Here is a 14117-nt window from a genome sequence, read left to right on the forward strand (position 1 = left end):
GATATTTAAAAAAAAGAAAGAAAGAAAAAAGCAGTATTTGTAGAAAAGTAGGTAGAAATCTCACAAATACAACTTTTATTATGTTGAAATCACCAAATAAAAATAGGTAGAGATCTCAAGGAACCAGCTTTTAATATGTCAAGATAATGGTGAAATTAATTGGAATCGAAATAAAATGTATTGTGTCAGTCACAAGAACGATATATTAAACCGTAAATAAACAGTATCTTGCACAGATGGATGATATCAGTTGACGTTGGTGGTTTAAGTTTTTCAGTGCGTAAAAAACTTCTGACGTTTAACCTAATCAGGCACAAGCATAAGTAGGGTAATTACATTTCACAACAGGCTGCAAAAAGAACAAAGAAAAGCTGTTGTTCCCAAGACAAATTTACCTTTGAGCATCTGACGGCAGTCTTGTTATCCCAATGCTTTGTTTACTGTGCGAGTTGCCATTATATAAAAGCTACAGTGAAGTGTAGACTCTTTTGTTTGCATTAGCTGTGTATTTCAGGGTTTTTTTAGTCGCTTTGCTGTGTGGGCTGCTTTATTCAATTCTGTATACTCATTAGGGACTGACAATGCAAATGGGGAAAGTGAGGCTAGTGTGTTATTACCACAGGGACGTCCATAGGTGCAACACAAAGACGGTTTCCTGCCTAGCACCTGTAGTATGTAGTACACACCAATCTATGAATGCTCAGGAGATGTAAAGCAATACCTTTAGAGGGACCATGGTGCGTTTGATTGTTTAGGTGAAGAACAAAATGCTGCAGGACGTTCGTGGTACATTCAATGCTCCTGAAGAACTAAGAAAGTTTGTTACGGAATGTAACTGAGAGCAACAAAAAGAGAAAGAGATGTTCAAGGCTGTTCAAAGTTTTCGAGGAGAAGTTTTATTTGAGTCGAAACTTGAATGCTAAGTCATGAATCAAGCAAAATGGCATTATTCTTGAAACATCAGAATGAATATCTGGGCAAACTGTTCATAAAAACCATTCTTACATAAAGTGACATATTGAATTGAACTCAACAATTTATGCTGGAATAGTTTTTCAAACTATTCACACTCAAAATTTTGTTTTACCAGTGAGGCTCCAAATAATAGCTGAGATTTTGGTCATTTATTAGCTTCTTTGTTATGTTCATTAAGTTATGTTATATTGGGATACTGATTGATATCTCGGACCATAAAGCTGTTCCATTCCTTGAAATTTTGGAAGATTATGTTCAAAGAAGTAAAACATTATCAACTGTATCATTAGCTAACATTAATTAATTATAAAAAAAGAAACGTTTGGTAGTGACCAAATTTGAGTGTAAACGAAGCTATCCAATGTAAGAATTTGTTGTTTAGGTGATCGACATATTTCAATTTTTTGTACTTGTAGTTGACCTGTAAATGAATAAGTTTTCCTTGCAACCACATTTGTTTAATAACAACAATGCTAATGATAAAATATTTGTTGTAGAAGTAAACAGTTAATATAAAAACAATGTAGTTTAGTATATCTACTATATTCCTGAACATAAATTATGATAGCCAGCTCTAACATTTGTTAAGCAGTTTAACAATACAAAAAATAATAGTTGAAAATTTGCTAAAACAATTTTTATACTTAAGTAATGCAGTTTAACTGTCAACTAAGAAATCTGCTAGCAATCTTTTTTTTTTTTACATGAGTGATGATATCCAATGCTAAAAGTTGTTGTAGAAGTGAACAAATCATAAAATCAAATAAAATATTCACGTAAACGTATTTTATCACCATGTGAATTATTTGTTTTATTGTCACCAATGAAGTTTGCTGCCATATTAATTTTTAGCGTAAAAAACAATGTTAGCATTTGTTGCAGAGATGTAAAATCAACATGATCACTAAGTTTTAACATTTGCAAAAAAAGTTTCATCAAGTAATGCAGTTTTAATGTATTAAAATGCAAATTTACAAGAGTGCTAGCAATTGTTACAACATTTTACAAATATTAACAGAGAAATGTGTTCATGTTCTGAAATATTTTAATGCAGTTTGCTAAATCTCTAACCATAAAAGCTGCTATAAAGATAAAATTTATTATGCACTTTTACAAATACAGATAGAAAAAAAAAATGTTTATTACATTTGCTAAAAATATGCAGTTCCAGCATTTGTTTAATAGGTATATGATCATGTGTGCTCCTATGGAAGCTGTTTCTGCCATAAATAATAAATGAAAAAGTAATTGTGAGTTTTTATCTCAAAATTCTGACTTTTTTTTCCTCACAATTTTGAGATATAAACTCGCAATTGTGAGTTATAAAGTTCAGTTCTGAGGGGGGAAAAGATTGATATGTTCTCAGAATTGTGAATTTAAATATATTTTACAATTCTGAATTAACTCGCAATTGCGTGTTATAAAGTCAGAATTATGATATATATACACGGATATATAATTTTCATAATTTTATCTCAATTGCAAGTTTATATCATGCAATATTGACTTTATAATTTGCAACTGGGAGTTAATATCAAGTTAATATCATGCAATTCTGAGAGAGAAAAAACATCAGAATTGTAAAATGTAAAGTTGCAATTGCAAGAGAAAAAGTCAGAATTGTGCGATGAAAAGCCTATTTAATTTTTATTTTTTTGTATTTTTCAGTGGCAGAAATGGGCTTCCTTATGTTCCACATAGATTCGTAGTTGAAAATTTAGACTTTGATTTTAATGCAATGTGTATTGCACATGTGCCTGACAAAACTGCTCTGAATTGATGCGATTTACTAAAAATACTTGCCCATAAAAACAGCTTCCCACGTCTTTCTGTAGTGGATTTGTCAAGAAATTCTAGTGCCAACTTCAAGCTAGTCAGACGTTCTATGCTGCATTTCGCCTTTGAACTTCCCAAGATTCCTGATTGCTGTCTTGGCCTTCACTACAGCACACAGCGAGGGTTCTCACTCAAGACCTCTTTTTCCATCGGAATTGAAGTACAAACTCCGCTTTCTGCATCAAAGGCTGTCAAGACTGTCACATGTTCTGAGGTTTGTTTTATCATTTGTAGGCTTTGATAAACATTCAATAGTGGAAATTTACAGACAGGGAGAAGAAATGGCTGAGGCGGGCTACACACAAGCTTCCAGAAACATGCATACTGTATACAAGAGCAACACCAGCTAACGCTATTAATATGTTAACAGGCCACGAGCGAGGGAAAAATCTATCACTTTCTTTCCTCGGGAGATGAAAGAGAAATGGTGCATCTGTTCTACTCTGCTTTTTTTTTTTCTTTTTAGAGCAGATTCAGTTTAGGGATTTGCCCAACAGAAGAGAATTCTAATGTACTGCTAAATGTATACTAAATGTGTAATACATAAACAAATACATATATATTGGATACATGGAATTTAGAGGTCAGAACCCTTTGCACAGCATTCTGCATAAAAACAAAAACAAAACATAGAATAAATGCAATAGCATGCAGTGCTTGTTTGAAAGCAGACTCATGTTAGCCTCAAAAGCCTTTGTTGAGGGGAACTGTGAAAAGACTGTAGAGAACAAGCTTTGGAGAGCAAGAGGGAAGGAAAAAAAAAAGAGCATGAGGGACACTCAGCACATTTTCAAGGTTACAGTCCTTCCTGTCACATAAAGATATAAAGTTTATGAGCTTTAGCATTTCCTTTGTGCTATAAATGTGGATGTGTAAAATAAGGCAGGTTCTCAAGCCCAGAGGGCAGAAAGCCCATCGCTCATATTCGGTAATGTGCAACCTCAATCTCTAGACAGAGATGACTAAATGATTACTCTGTAAATTCAACAAGACCTTTTGCCTTTTGACAATCCATGGTGCATCTTTATACAAATGCAAGTCAAAGTTTGGCTAATTAGCATGATCCAATTCGCCAATACTAATTTGCAGAGACAAACAATTTCCAAACATCTCCCTTTCTTTGTGCTGTAAGTGCCATATAGCAAGCTACCTGATCTACTACTTTAGCATAGTGCCAACTGTTTTCTACTGGCTAGAACAAAATATTCCAATAAGCTATGTTTCTGAACAGATATTGAATAAAAATCTTCAATTAGTCTAAGTGTAGTACTATTGTGTGATATGATTAACCCTCAGATAGCGAGTTAACAGCTTAGCCTACTAGCTAGGCGAGTAATAATAATAATAATAATAATAATAATAATAATAATAATAATAATAATAAAAAACATTAGCTAGAACCAGATATGATAACAAGCTATGTTTTGAACAGGTAACGAATGGAAAGGCTAACAGTTAGATTTCTTCAGTATGTGAGTATTTTTCTTAACAGAGTGTCTATTTATACTAAGTGCAAATAGCCCGCCTTGTTGGCAGAGGCTATTTATACTAACTTTGACCACCAGTGTGTGATTGCGTGGTAGTCAACACTACAAAAGACGCTGATCAATCATCAGCTTCAGTGGCGTAGGTCATAAGGTGATTTCTTGACATGACTGAACCAAAGTTTTTTTCTTCCTTTACAAATCCCATATCACATCCCTGTTGAAAAAACAGCATACACTGGTTAGGTATGTTTTGAAGCTGGGATGCTGGTTTGAGTTGGTTTATGCTGGTCCTTTGCTGTTTTATTATGGTCCTATGCTGGTTTATGTTGGTCCTTTGCTGGTTTAAGCTGGTCCTTAGCTGGTCATGTGCTGGTCCTAAACTGGTCCGACTTCAAAACATACCTAACCAGCATATGCTGATTTTTTTAAACAGGGATCGCAAGGCAGATAACACACATACGTCTGACAGATGTCTGTAAGATGTCAGTTGTAAGTACAATCTAAACCATAAACATCTGAAAGACATCTAATAGACATCTATTTGACATCTAATAGTAAACGTCTAGTAGACATATTGCAGACTCACAAACGTAAATCCAGATGTCTCTGAGATGTACGTGTGCTATCAATAAAAATGAATTAAGTAATCAACAAAACTCGAAATGAAGTATCAGGTAGGATCGGGGTGGTTGTATAGAGGTCTTTATTGTCCCAATTAGGTGGCATCCATTTAATAATTTGAATTAAAATGATAATTTACACTCAATAAGTTATTATTAGGTACTGTTTTTATATAGGTATCTATGATTAGTCTTTTTCTTAAATGTTGTGGAGTACTATCATGCGAGGCATTGTGATTTTGTACACAAAAACTGTACGCTCTTATGATGTGAGGCAAACGAGAATAAATGTGACAGATCAAGAAAATCTTCGCCGTGAAATGTGCACGGCATCATGTTCTTTTCTGTGTGTATTTTCAGGGAAGTTAATTAAATGTGTGACTCTTTTTGTCTCAATTCTGTTATCTTCTGCACAGCTCTATGCCGTCTTTGTTAAGTTATTCATTTCACACATCTACAGTCAGTCAGTCTGACACCGGCAGACACCGTCTGAATAATAATAAAAAAGATATAAAGTCCTTATCAGGCCCCAATGATCTAAATATAATCTTTGTGAGAAGGACCAAAACGGTGAGGAAACGTGAAGATAAGCGATCGTACTGAAATACACACTCACATGCACAGCCAAAATCTCTTTATTCCTCTATCCTCTAGTCTCTAGTGAATAGCCGTGGTCACCTGAAGGCAAGCTCCATTCCTCAATGACAAAATGAATCCCCACACAACCAAGAAAAATAGCAAAGAAAGATTTTCCAAATAACATACAGTGATCCAAAGGCAGTGGTCCCAATGCTGCTCGCTATTTTTGTTTTCATCAGAACAAAATAAGAGAATCTAAAAACACTTCGTCAAGGTTAGTTACTGTAGGTGCTTAAGTCGATATCAAATACCTGCAAGACTGTTTACTCAGGTTTATCAACGTAGCAACCCACATTTCAATTGGGCTGAGCACAGTTAAATACAACATAAAACAGCATTCGCAATTCATAACATGATATTTCTATGTGAAAATTAGCTGTCAATTTTCTCTTGGATATTCGTTAAAGATTATCGCAAATAAAGTGAAACTAGTAGAGTTTTCTCCTCAGAACGTTAGATGTGACATGCTGTTTCATGCTATATTACCAGAGCTAAAAAGTTAAACAAAGCATTTCTCTTTTGTTTGTGTATGTTTATGTTTCCTTGGTTTTCTATTAGACTTTGGGCTAACTATTTTACTATCTTAGCATTACGCTGTGCTAGTGGAATTTGCTCTTTTTTGTGTAGTTAAGAACTACTACTCCAGATGTTAGCATACTAGCTAGCTACAACCATAGGTATATATATATACATAGATGCCTCATTAGCGACTGTTTCTATGGGCCACGCTACGTAAACCGCCCACCATTTTTTGGAACGGTCTGTGAAGTTTGAGCGCAAGTTGTCTGTGTGCATCTACAAGAGCAAATTATACACATGTATATCATTGAATAATCATTGATTATGATGGTGAATAATGTCATGTTGACTGTTCCAGAATGGCTGAGGTGCCAACGTATGTGGGACGTATCTATGGCTACATTAGCCAACCTGTTGATGAAACATTTTCCCACCTCCTTGCCCCCTAACACAATCAGTTCCTGATTCCAGACCAGAAAGTGTCTATGTGGAAGCAGTTTTTTTTTTCACCCTGGATTTTTTCTTTATGATAATATGTGCAAAAAATATACCTTTAGCTCGTCACTGGAGCAGTACACTTAAAGGTACACATTTTTACCTAATTCAACATGATTATTAGTAACTCTATTAGTTTTGATAGAGATGTACTTTTGGTTGTTGTTTTAGCATTAAAGGAACTTTTTTTCAATGTCTGTACAATGCTCAAAATGGTTAAACATGGGGGTGTAATGATTCACTTGTTTTATCGATGCATCGATTACAAACCCAGACAAATTATATGCATCATGATTTTTGAATCATGAATCACCGATCTCGGAAAGTAATTCATTTAAAATGCTATAAGAATCTAATGAATCGCAATTTCTATAGCGATTCAATGCTTTCGAAATATATACACATTAAATTACTACACGCACTAATGGAACATTGTTTGTGCCTCGCATCTCTCCTTCACTCACTCCACTGTTTACTGCCCGAGATGGTCACAGGATTGCGCTTGCGCTCCGTTAGTCTCTGACGCAGCTGATGACATGTGATCTTACCTCAGGACTCGTGGCCAGTAATACTACAGTGAAGTAACTTTACTTTTCTGTAGTTTGTCAATGGCTCTCTGCATCTTACTGACGGCGTTACCTGAGCAGTAGAAAAGCTGCGTATTTATTGCATGGACGGAGCAGAAATGTAAGTGTCTAAATCACACGTACAGTTCCATTGAATGATAAATGTATTTTAACAATGTTGATGAACCGAATGTATGAAGGAAACTGTTAAAATAGCTGCATCATTAACAACTACCTTGAAATAAGAGCGCAAGGTTTATCTGATAATCAGATGAAAGTATGAAAGTAGGGTTTGTTGCTTTACCAAACAGATATCTGGCGCGTTTTCTCTCAGAATCATCATTCGCTGATTTAGAAGAAACGTTTATAGCTTCTATAGCATTTTATTTTGTGAAAATGAGATAAAGAAGTTTTCACACTGAAAGAGAAGTGATCTCGCTCTCATAGACGTGCCAGGCTTTATCTGCAGCTAAACTGAATAAAAGCACAATTAACGGATGAAACACTATAAAAAAACAATAATAAATAAATAAAATGTATGAATGATGCAGTGCTAATTGACATAATTTATTACAGTACAGAAACTATAGAATATATTGTCTACCTTATCCTGTGCAGACAATTAAAATAATATAAAAATAAAAAATTTAGTAGCCTATATAAAACTATCATAATTATTATTATAATGCATAGGCTACATACATAAAATGATTGTATTTGGCATTTCTGTCACTTTCTAAAATGATGGCTATGCCCATGGTGTGACAAAATGTTAGCTGATACATAATACTTTTAAAGCTCTTTTTTAAATCTTGGCTTACATACATTTGTACATATGCCATGTCATGCCATAGCATCATTAAACTAGCATCTAACAATGGACAAAATTTGTTTTTATTTTTATTTTTTTTGTTTTTACCTATGGCTCTCTAACCATAAAGGCTGCTGTGTAATTTGCCCCCTGACTAAGCGTTTAAAGAATTTAGGGGAAGTGAATCGAATTAAATTGTTATTTGAATTGAATCAAAAATTAGCAAAAATCGTTCTTGAATTGAATCGAAAACCTATGAATCATGAATTGAATCGAATCGCTGCCTACCCAAAGATTCACAGCCCTAGTTAAACAATATGGTCTGTCAAAAACTAGCACTTTATTGGAGTAAAACTGTCACTAGACACAGTAGGATGGGCTCTAATGACTTAAGACATTTAGCAACCACCTTTAAAAACCTGAAAAAAAAAAAAAAAACTGGTAAAACTGTAGCAAACGTGCGCCACCATTTTACTACAAATACCATGGTTAAACTATGGTAAATGCAGAAATTCCATGGTTATTTTTCACCCTTTGAATTTTTTATATTAATACCATGGTTAAATTTTGTAAGGGAACCTAGCAACCATCCATAACAGCCTAGCAACTGCATAGCAATGCCCTAGCAACCATCTACAATGGCATTTACAATGGAAGTGAATCTGTAAACATTAAAAAATTCATTGTTTCTAGGGGTGCTCCGATCACGATCGGCCGATCGTTAATGCGCATCTCGTCAGTAAAGCTGGTTCTCTAATCAGCGGTTAATTCCATCAGGTGCGTGATTTCACATAGAGCAGCTGTTACTACACAGAGCCGTTGTTAACTGAGAAGATGCGCCAAAAAACGCTGAAAATGAAGTAGATTTGCGCATCTTCTCTATTAACAACGGCTCTGTGTAGTAACAGCTGCTCTATGTGAAATCACGCACCTGATGGAATTAACCGCTGCTTAGAAAACCGGCTTTACTGACGAGATGCGCATAACGATCGGCCGATCTTGATCGGAGCACCCCTAATTGTTTCATTAGTATTGCCACAAAATATGACAATATGATAACAATCATATAACAATATGAGTGTTAGCACAAATTTAATGTAAAAAAAAACACACAAAAAAAACATCTATAAAACGATAAGCTTCACATTTCTGTTGCTTCAAAATGTACTTTTGCCTCACAGTAACCTTTAAAAAAGAGGAACAAGTTGAAATTATGCACTGCACTATCACGCAAAATAATACTACAAGATATTTAAGATTGTAAATGAGGTCAATGCTAGTTTCACGCTATCTTTAACCCACAAGGCTAGTTTGTCTTAACTTTAAAAATCCACTGCCCCCTTAAAAAAAAAAAAAAAAAAAAGTCTGGCTCATATGACCATTCTCATAAAGATGTTTCTCTCTCACTTCTTCTCTCTATCTGTCCCAGATTCGTATACCTCCAGGAGTAAGAGTTGATATCTGCTCTGTAGACTGATAATGTAAATTATGAATGCTCAGTTATGACAGGTGTGCAGAGAACAACCCAAAACTGGTCTGTGGTGGAACAAAGCGGCCCGAGTTTTCTCCTCAAAGGAGCATGTACAGTACTTCCATGCCTCCCTCATTCAAGACGCCCAATTTTATTTACTTTGAAACCGAACCAAGACTAAGATTGAAATGGGACATAAAATGTAAATGTGCAAGTTTCCCCTCTGAGCGCGGTCTTCGGTTGCCTGGCATGTGTGTGCGAACATCTTACGAGCGGTTCAACTCAAGGTGAGGATGATGAATAACTCCATATGTTCATTTATTACGGCCGTAACTAAATACACACATTCTCTAGACATGAACGATGTAGTTCAAGCATCTCAACAGTTAAGCATGCTCGGCTGCAATGCATCAACATTATAGACATAAACTAGGCTGCAGTTTCCATATAAACCTCTTTTCTTGTTGCCTTTCACCACAATGTGACTAAACGCAATCCTCCCTTCATCATGTGGAGAAACAGTAATTGCCTTTTAGCAGAAACCCATTATTACATTAAGCCGACTGTGCTTATCTTGCATGGAACCGACTTCAAACAACTGCAGATTTGTTGTGGGTTTAATTCGGTCAAACACTCTTAAAATGAGGAAGTAATGGGCATTTTTTGGCGTTAAGATGGAAATCGCACATTAAAGGTTAAAGTCTTGACCTGCTGCTACAGACGTCGATGGACCATTATGATGTTTTCAGCTGAATTCGAGACTGCTTACGTCAAGTCTGATTCTAAACTACACAAATTAAACACAGATCAAAATTATTCAAGCCATGTCTTTAGCTAGTTTCATCATTTTCAAAATACATAGATTCATCACATTAACAATTAAAAGGATCATCTTTTTTAATTTTTAAGGTAAAAAGAGTTCATCGCACTCTGAAAAGAAGGAACCAAGCTGCAAACTTGACTTGCTTTGAACTTTCAAAACTTTCATCAGACAGTTTTACATAAGAGTCTTAAAAAATGGCCTATTTAATTAAAATGGTCAGAGAGAATACGAAAAATGGTCCTGGAATATTTGAAAAAAAAATTATAATATTGTGAAATATTATCACAATTTAAAATAACTCATTTTTTTCATTTATTTAGATTGGACAGTGTAATGTCAGGAAGCAAAATAGGAGAGAGACGGGTTGGATAGGGAAAGGTTCACGAGCCGGGATTCGAACTCGGGACACCCATAACAGTAGTGCTGTATGTCGATGTGGATACAGTGCCCACAAGGCTATCAACACTGACACTTTTTTCTATTTTTACATATTTTAAAATGTAATTCATTTCCATTACTCCAGTCTTCAGTGTCACATGATCGTTTAGAAATTAACTAACAAAATTTCTTATTATTATCAATGCTGAACACAGTAGTGCTGCATAATATTTTTTGTTGAAACCGTGATAAATTTTATTTTTTAGGATTATTTAGATTTGAACTTTTTTTAATGAATAGAAAGTTAAAAAGAACAACATTTATTGGAAATAGAAATACAATTAACTGTAAAAAATGTCTTACTGTTCCTTTTGAGCCAATTTTCTGCATCCTAGATGAATGAACTTTCAACAGTAGTGTATACAGTATATAAAACCATTGCGAACTCACCGCGGCAGTGAACACCCTCGTCATATCCATCCTCACAGTCTCGTACTCCATTGCAGAGTGTACTGAAATGAACACACCTGTGGGTGCCGAGGCATTGGAGGTGATTGACAGGACATCTAACCTTTACCTGCCGCAAGCCTGGAGAAGAGAAGAACATTTCATGAAACCGTGAAAAACATGTAACTTCTTCAAACTACATTAACAATTTGCATTTGACAGACACTTATAAAAAGAGGAACAAAGCAGTTCATCAAAGAGCCAACAGTATTCGTAATACATAATGCCAAGTTTATCAGACAGCTACTGTAGATTACAGAGCAACACAGAAACTAGTTTTCAAATATGTCAAAACATTTATCACAATCCTGGAAAAGTGTTCCGGTAGAATTTCCAGTAGATTACTGCTGCAACAGTTGTGGGCTTTAATATTGCGTGATGCGGTAATGATGTGTGAAGATAGAGTAACTTTTTGGAATAAAAGTATGTCTTGCATTTGCTAACACAAGAAGTTTGCAGTCAATTAAGCTCACAGTCAGTTAAGTATGAAATTATAAATATAAAAAGAAATGGATTGTTTTTGAATAATGACTAGTTTGGTAATGACACGACTCTCAGATTGTAACAAAGCCACTTTCAGATTCTATACTAGGCTGGTAGATCTTTGTTCCTGCCACGTCTCAAGTGCTTTTTAAACAAGTAATAGAGGATTAAAATAATAAATAAAATAAAAAGATTACTATTTTAAAATATTTGACATGACTGTATGATGACAGCAGAAAAAAAAATGCCAAAAAAAAAGTAGGAGAAGAAGTCTGCTAGGAGTTTGACTGACAGGTAATCTAAAATCTGTCCGACAAAAAAAAACAGACGGGAGAGTAGAGGTGTGTTCACGCTATATTGTAATTACCATATTTACAAGATTCCAATTTGAAAAAAAGAAAGATTAACGTTATTAACGTAAATTATCTTCGTATAGATTCACAATCTTGAAAATGAAAATGGTGTAGATTAACGTCTTTCCGTGGGAAAGAACAAAATCATTTCTGATGTTCATTCATGATTATTTCATGCTATAACTCAGCTCTGTCACAACAGATTAAAGAGCCACGAAACTTTACTTATTGTTTGAATTTCTTAAAAATGATAAAGCTAAGACTTTGTTTCATAGCAAAAGTAACCTGTTCTGTCTTGTCTGTCGATGCGTTGTCGGTGTCCTCTTTACTCTGCAATGTATTTGTGTGAATGAGAATGTGATGCGTAAGGAGGGAGTTTGCGCGAATGGTTTAGTACACGTAGAAATAAAAAATAATAATAATAATTGTAAATAATAATTATCTACAGTGTTGATAATTATCTACAGTGTTGGGGTAATGCATTACAAGTAACTCAATTTACGTAATCATTACTTTTTAAGTTCATCAGTTATTGTTTCACAGCGATGCCATAGAAGAAGAATTATAGAACTTTTCACGGAATGGAAAGGTTCCATGGATGTTAAAGGTTCTTCATGGAACCATCAATGCCAGTAAATAACCTTTATTCTTAAGAGGACAGAAGAAAAAGAAGCAACAACATTAATGAATACAAATAAATTAAATACGATTACAATACCGTAGTTTAGCAAACGACAGAAAAAGTATTCTCGTTTTATTTAGTACTATGTACTCAAAAAAAAAAAAAATCAAAACAATTATCAACAAAACCAAACAAAGATGGCATAAAAGTACTTAAACAAAACAGATGAACAACGCAAGTTCTTCTAAAACCCTCCACGTTCTTGTTTTCGCTCTCTACGCAGCATAAATACAAATAAAAGCAGTAAAAGCGAGACTTACCCCCCTTAACTCGATTCATAGGGGTGCTGTGTATAAATGTGATGAGCAAAGCTATTTTAATATTCAGCTCCCAGTACAGTTCCTCCTAAATAAGTCTCTTAAGAACGCGAGAATTTAGCACACCGCCAGCTGTCTCTTGTGATTCACCGATTGCTTGACATTTCTGGGGTGACGCGGGGGAGCGGAGACCACTGCCAAAACGCCAATATTGATCTCCATCCAGATCCCCAAAAGTCCCGGCCTACAGTACGTCTGCCTCCTTAACTTTCAATTTCCTTTTAAACGATCACCCAAGTGGTTGTTTTTCAAGAGTGTTTTGGAGAAAGGAAATGTATACACAGGTTTCCCCCCAAGGCTTGTCCCAGTGGACCTCTGCTCCACTTTCATAATCCTGGTAAAAAGAGAATATGTAATTCAACAAATAGGAGAATTGTTTAAAAATATCCTCTCAGTGTCTCTCGCTCTTTCTCTCAGGGCCTCCGGATCTCCAGAGAGGTTCAAAAGTATCTAGGCAGCAGAAGTCAAGATGGAACCTGGAAGATACTGAGGGTGATGTAACCTCATTAATGCAGCATTTTCTATTGTTTTAGTCTCTCTCTGATGGCTTCAACCACAGCCGCCCTCCAGCACGACCGCGTGTTAGAAGGGGGTCTCGCTTAAAGACTAATTATGAAGGAATTCTTTTGAATCCAACAGCATAGAGGCACAGACATTCCGAAAATGTCAAAAATAAGTGATTTGTTTTTATATTACATGCATACTTGCTGTATGAGTTGGGGTCCTCATGCAGTAAACTAACTAACTGACTAACTAACTCAAGTTTTATATGTTTTGTTAAAAGTAAAAATTAAAAATCTATTATTTTAATAGTTATATATAATCAAATAAATAAATGTAAATGCGTTGTTTTTAAATTTCATAAAACAAAAACTTCAATTAAAAATAAAGAAATTGAAAATACATGATAAAATAAATTATATAATGCACAATCCATTAATTATAATGTATACAAACAGTTATAAATTAGTTATGTAAATGTGTAAATTATAGTTTTTTTTTCACATTACAATTAACACAAGTTACATAATTTGATTTTTTTTAAAGTAACAAGTAAAATTATGCATTACCGTACTTTTAAATTTACAAGAAAAAAAGTTACTCCAAGTTACTTTTTCAAAGAATTAGCGCCAGTTACTTTGTAATATATATATA

At 34.7% G+C, this 14117-nt stretch overlaps 1 protein-coding gene across 1 annotated transcript in view; it reads right to left on the reverse strand.

Annotated features, from left to right (window-relative positions):
- LOC127988090 (low-density lipoprotein receptor-related protein 1B-like) overlaps window positions 1–14117 on the reverse strand; it is a 249172-nt gene that overhangs the window by 193626 nt on the left and 41429 nt on the right. The window contains exon 3 of the mRNA XM_052590619.1: window positions 11071–11208. Within this exon, the coding sequence (XP_052446579.1) occupies window positions 11071–11208 (138 nt within the window). The remainder of the gene's footprint in view (window positions 1–11070; window positions 11209–14117) is intronic.

This window comes from Carassius gibelio, chromosome B22 (assembly GCF_023724105.1).
Source record: "Carassius gibelio isolate Cgi1373 ecotype wild population from Czech Republic chromosome B22, carGib1.2-hapl.c, whole genome shotgun sequence".
NCBI lineage: Eukaryota > Metazoa > Chordata > Actinopteri > Cypriniformes > Cyprinidae > Carassius > Carassius gibelio.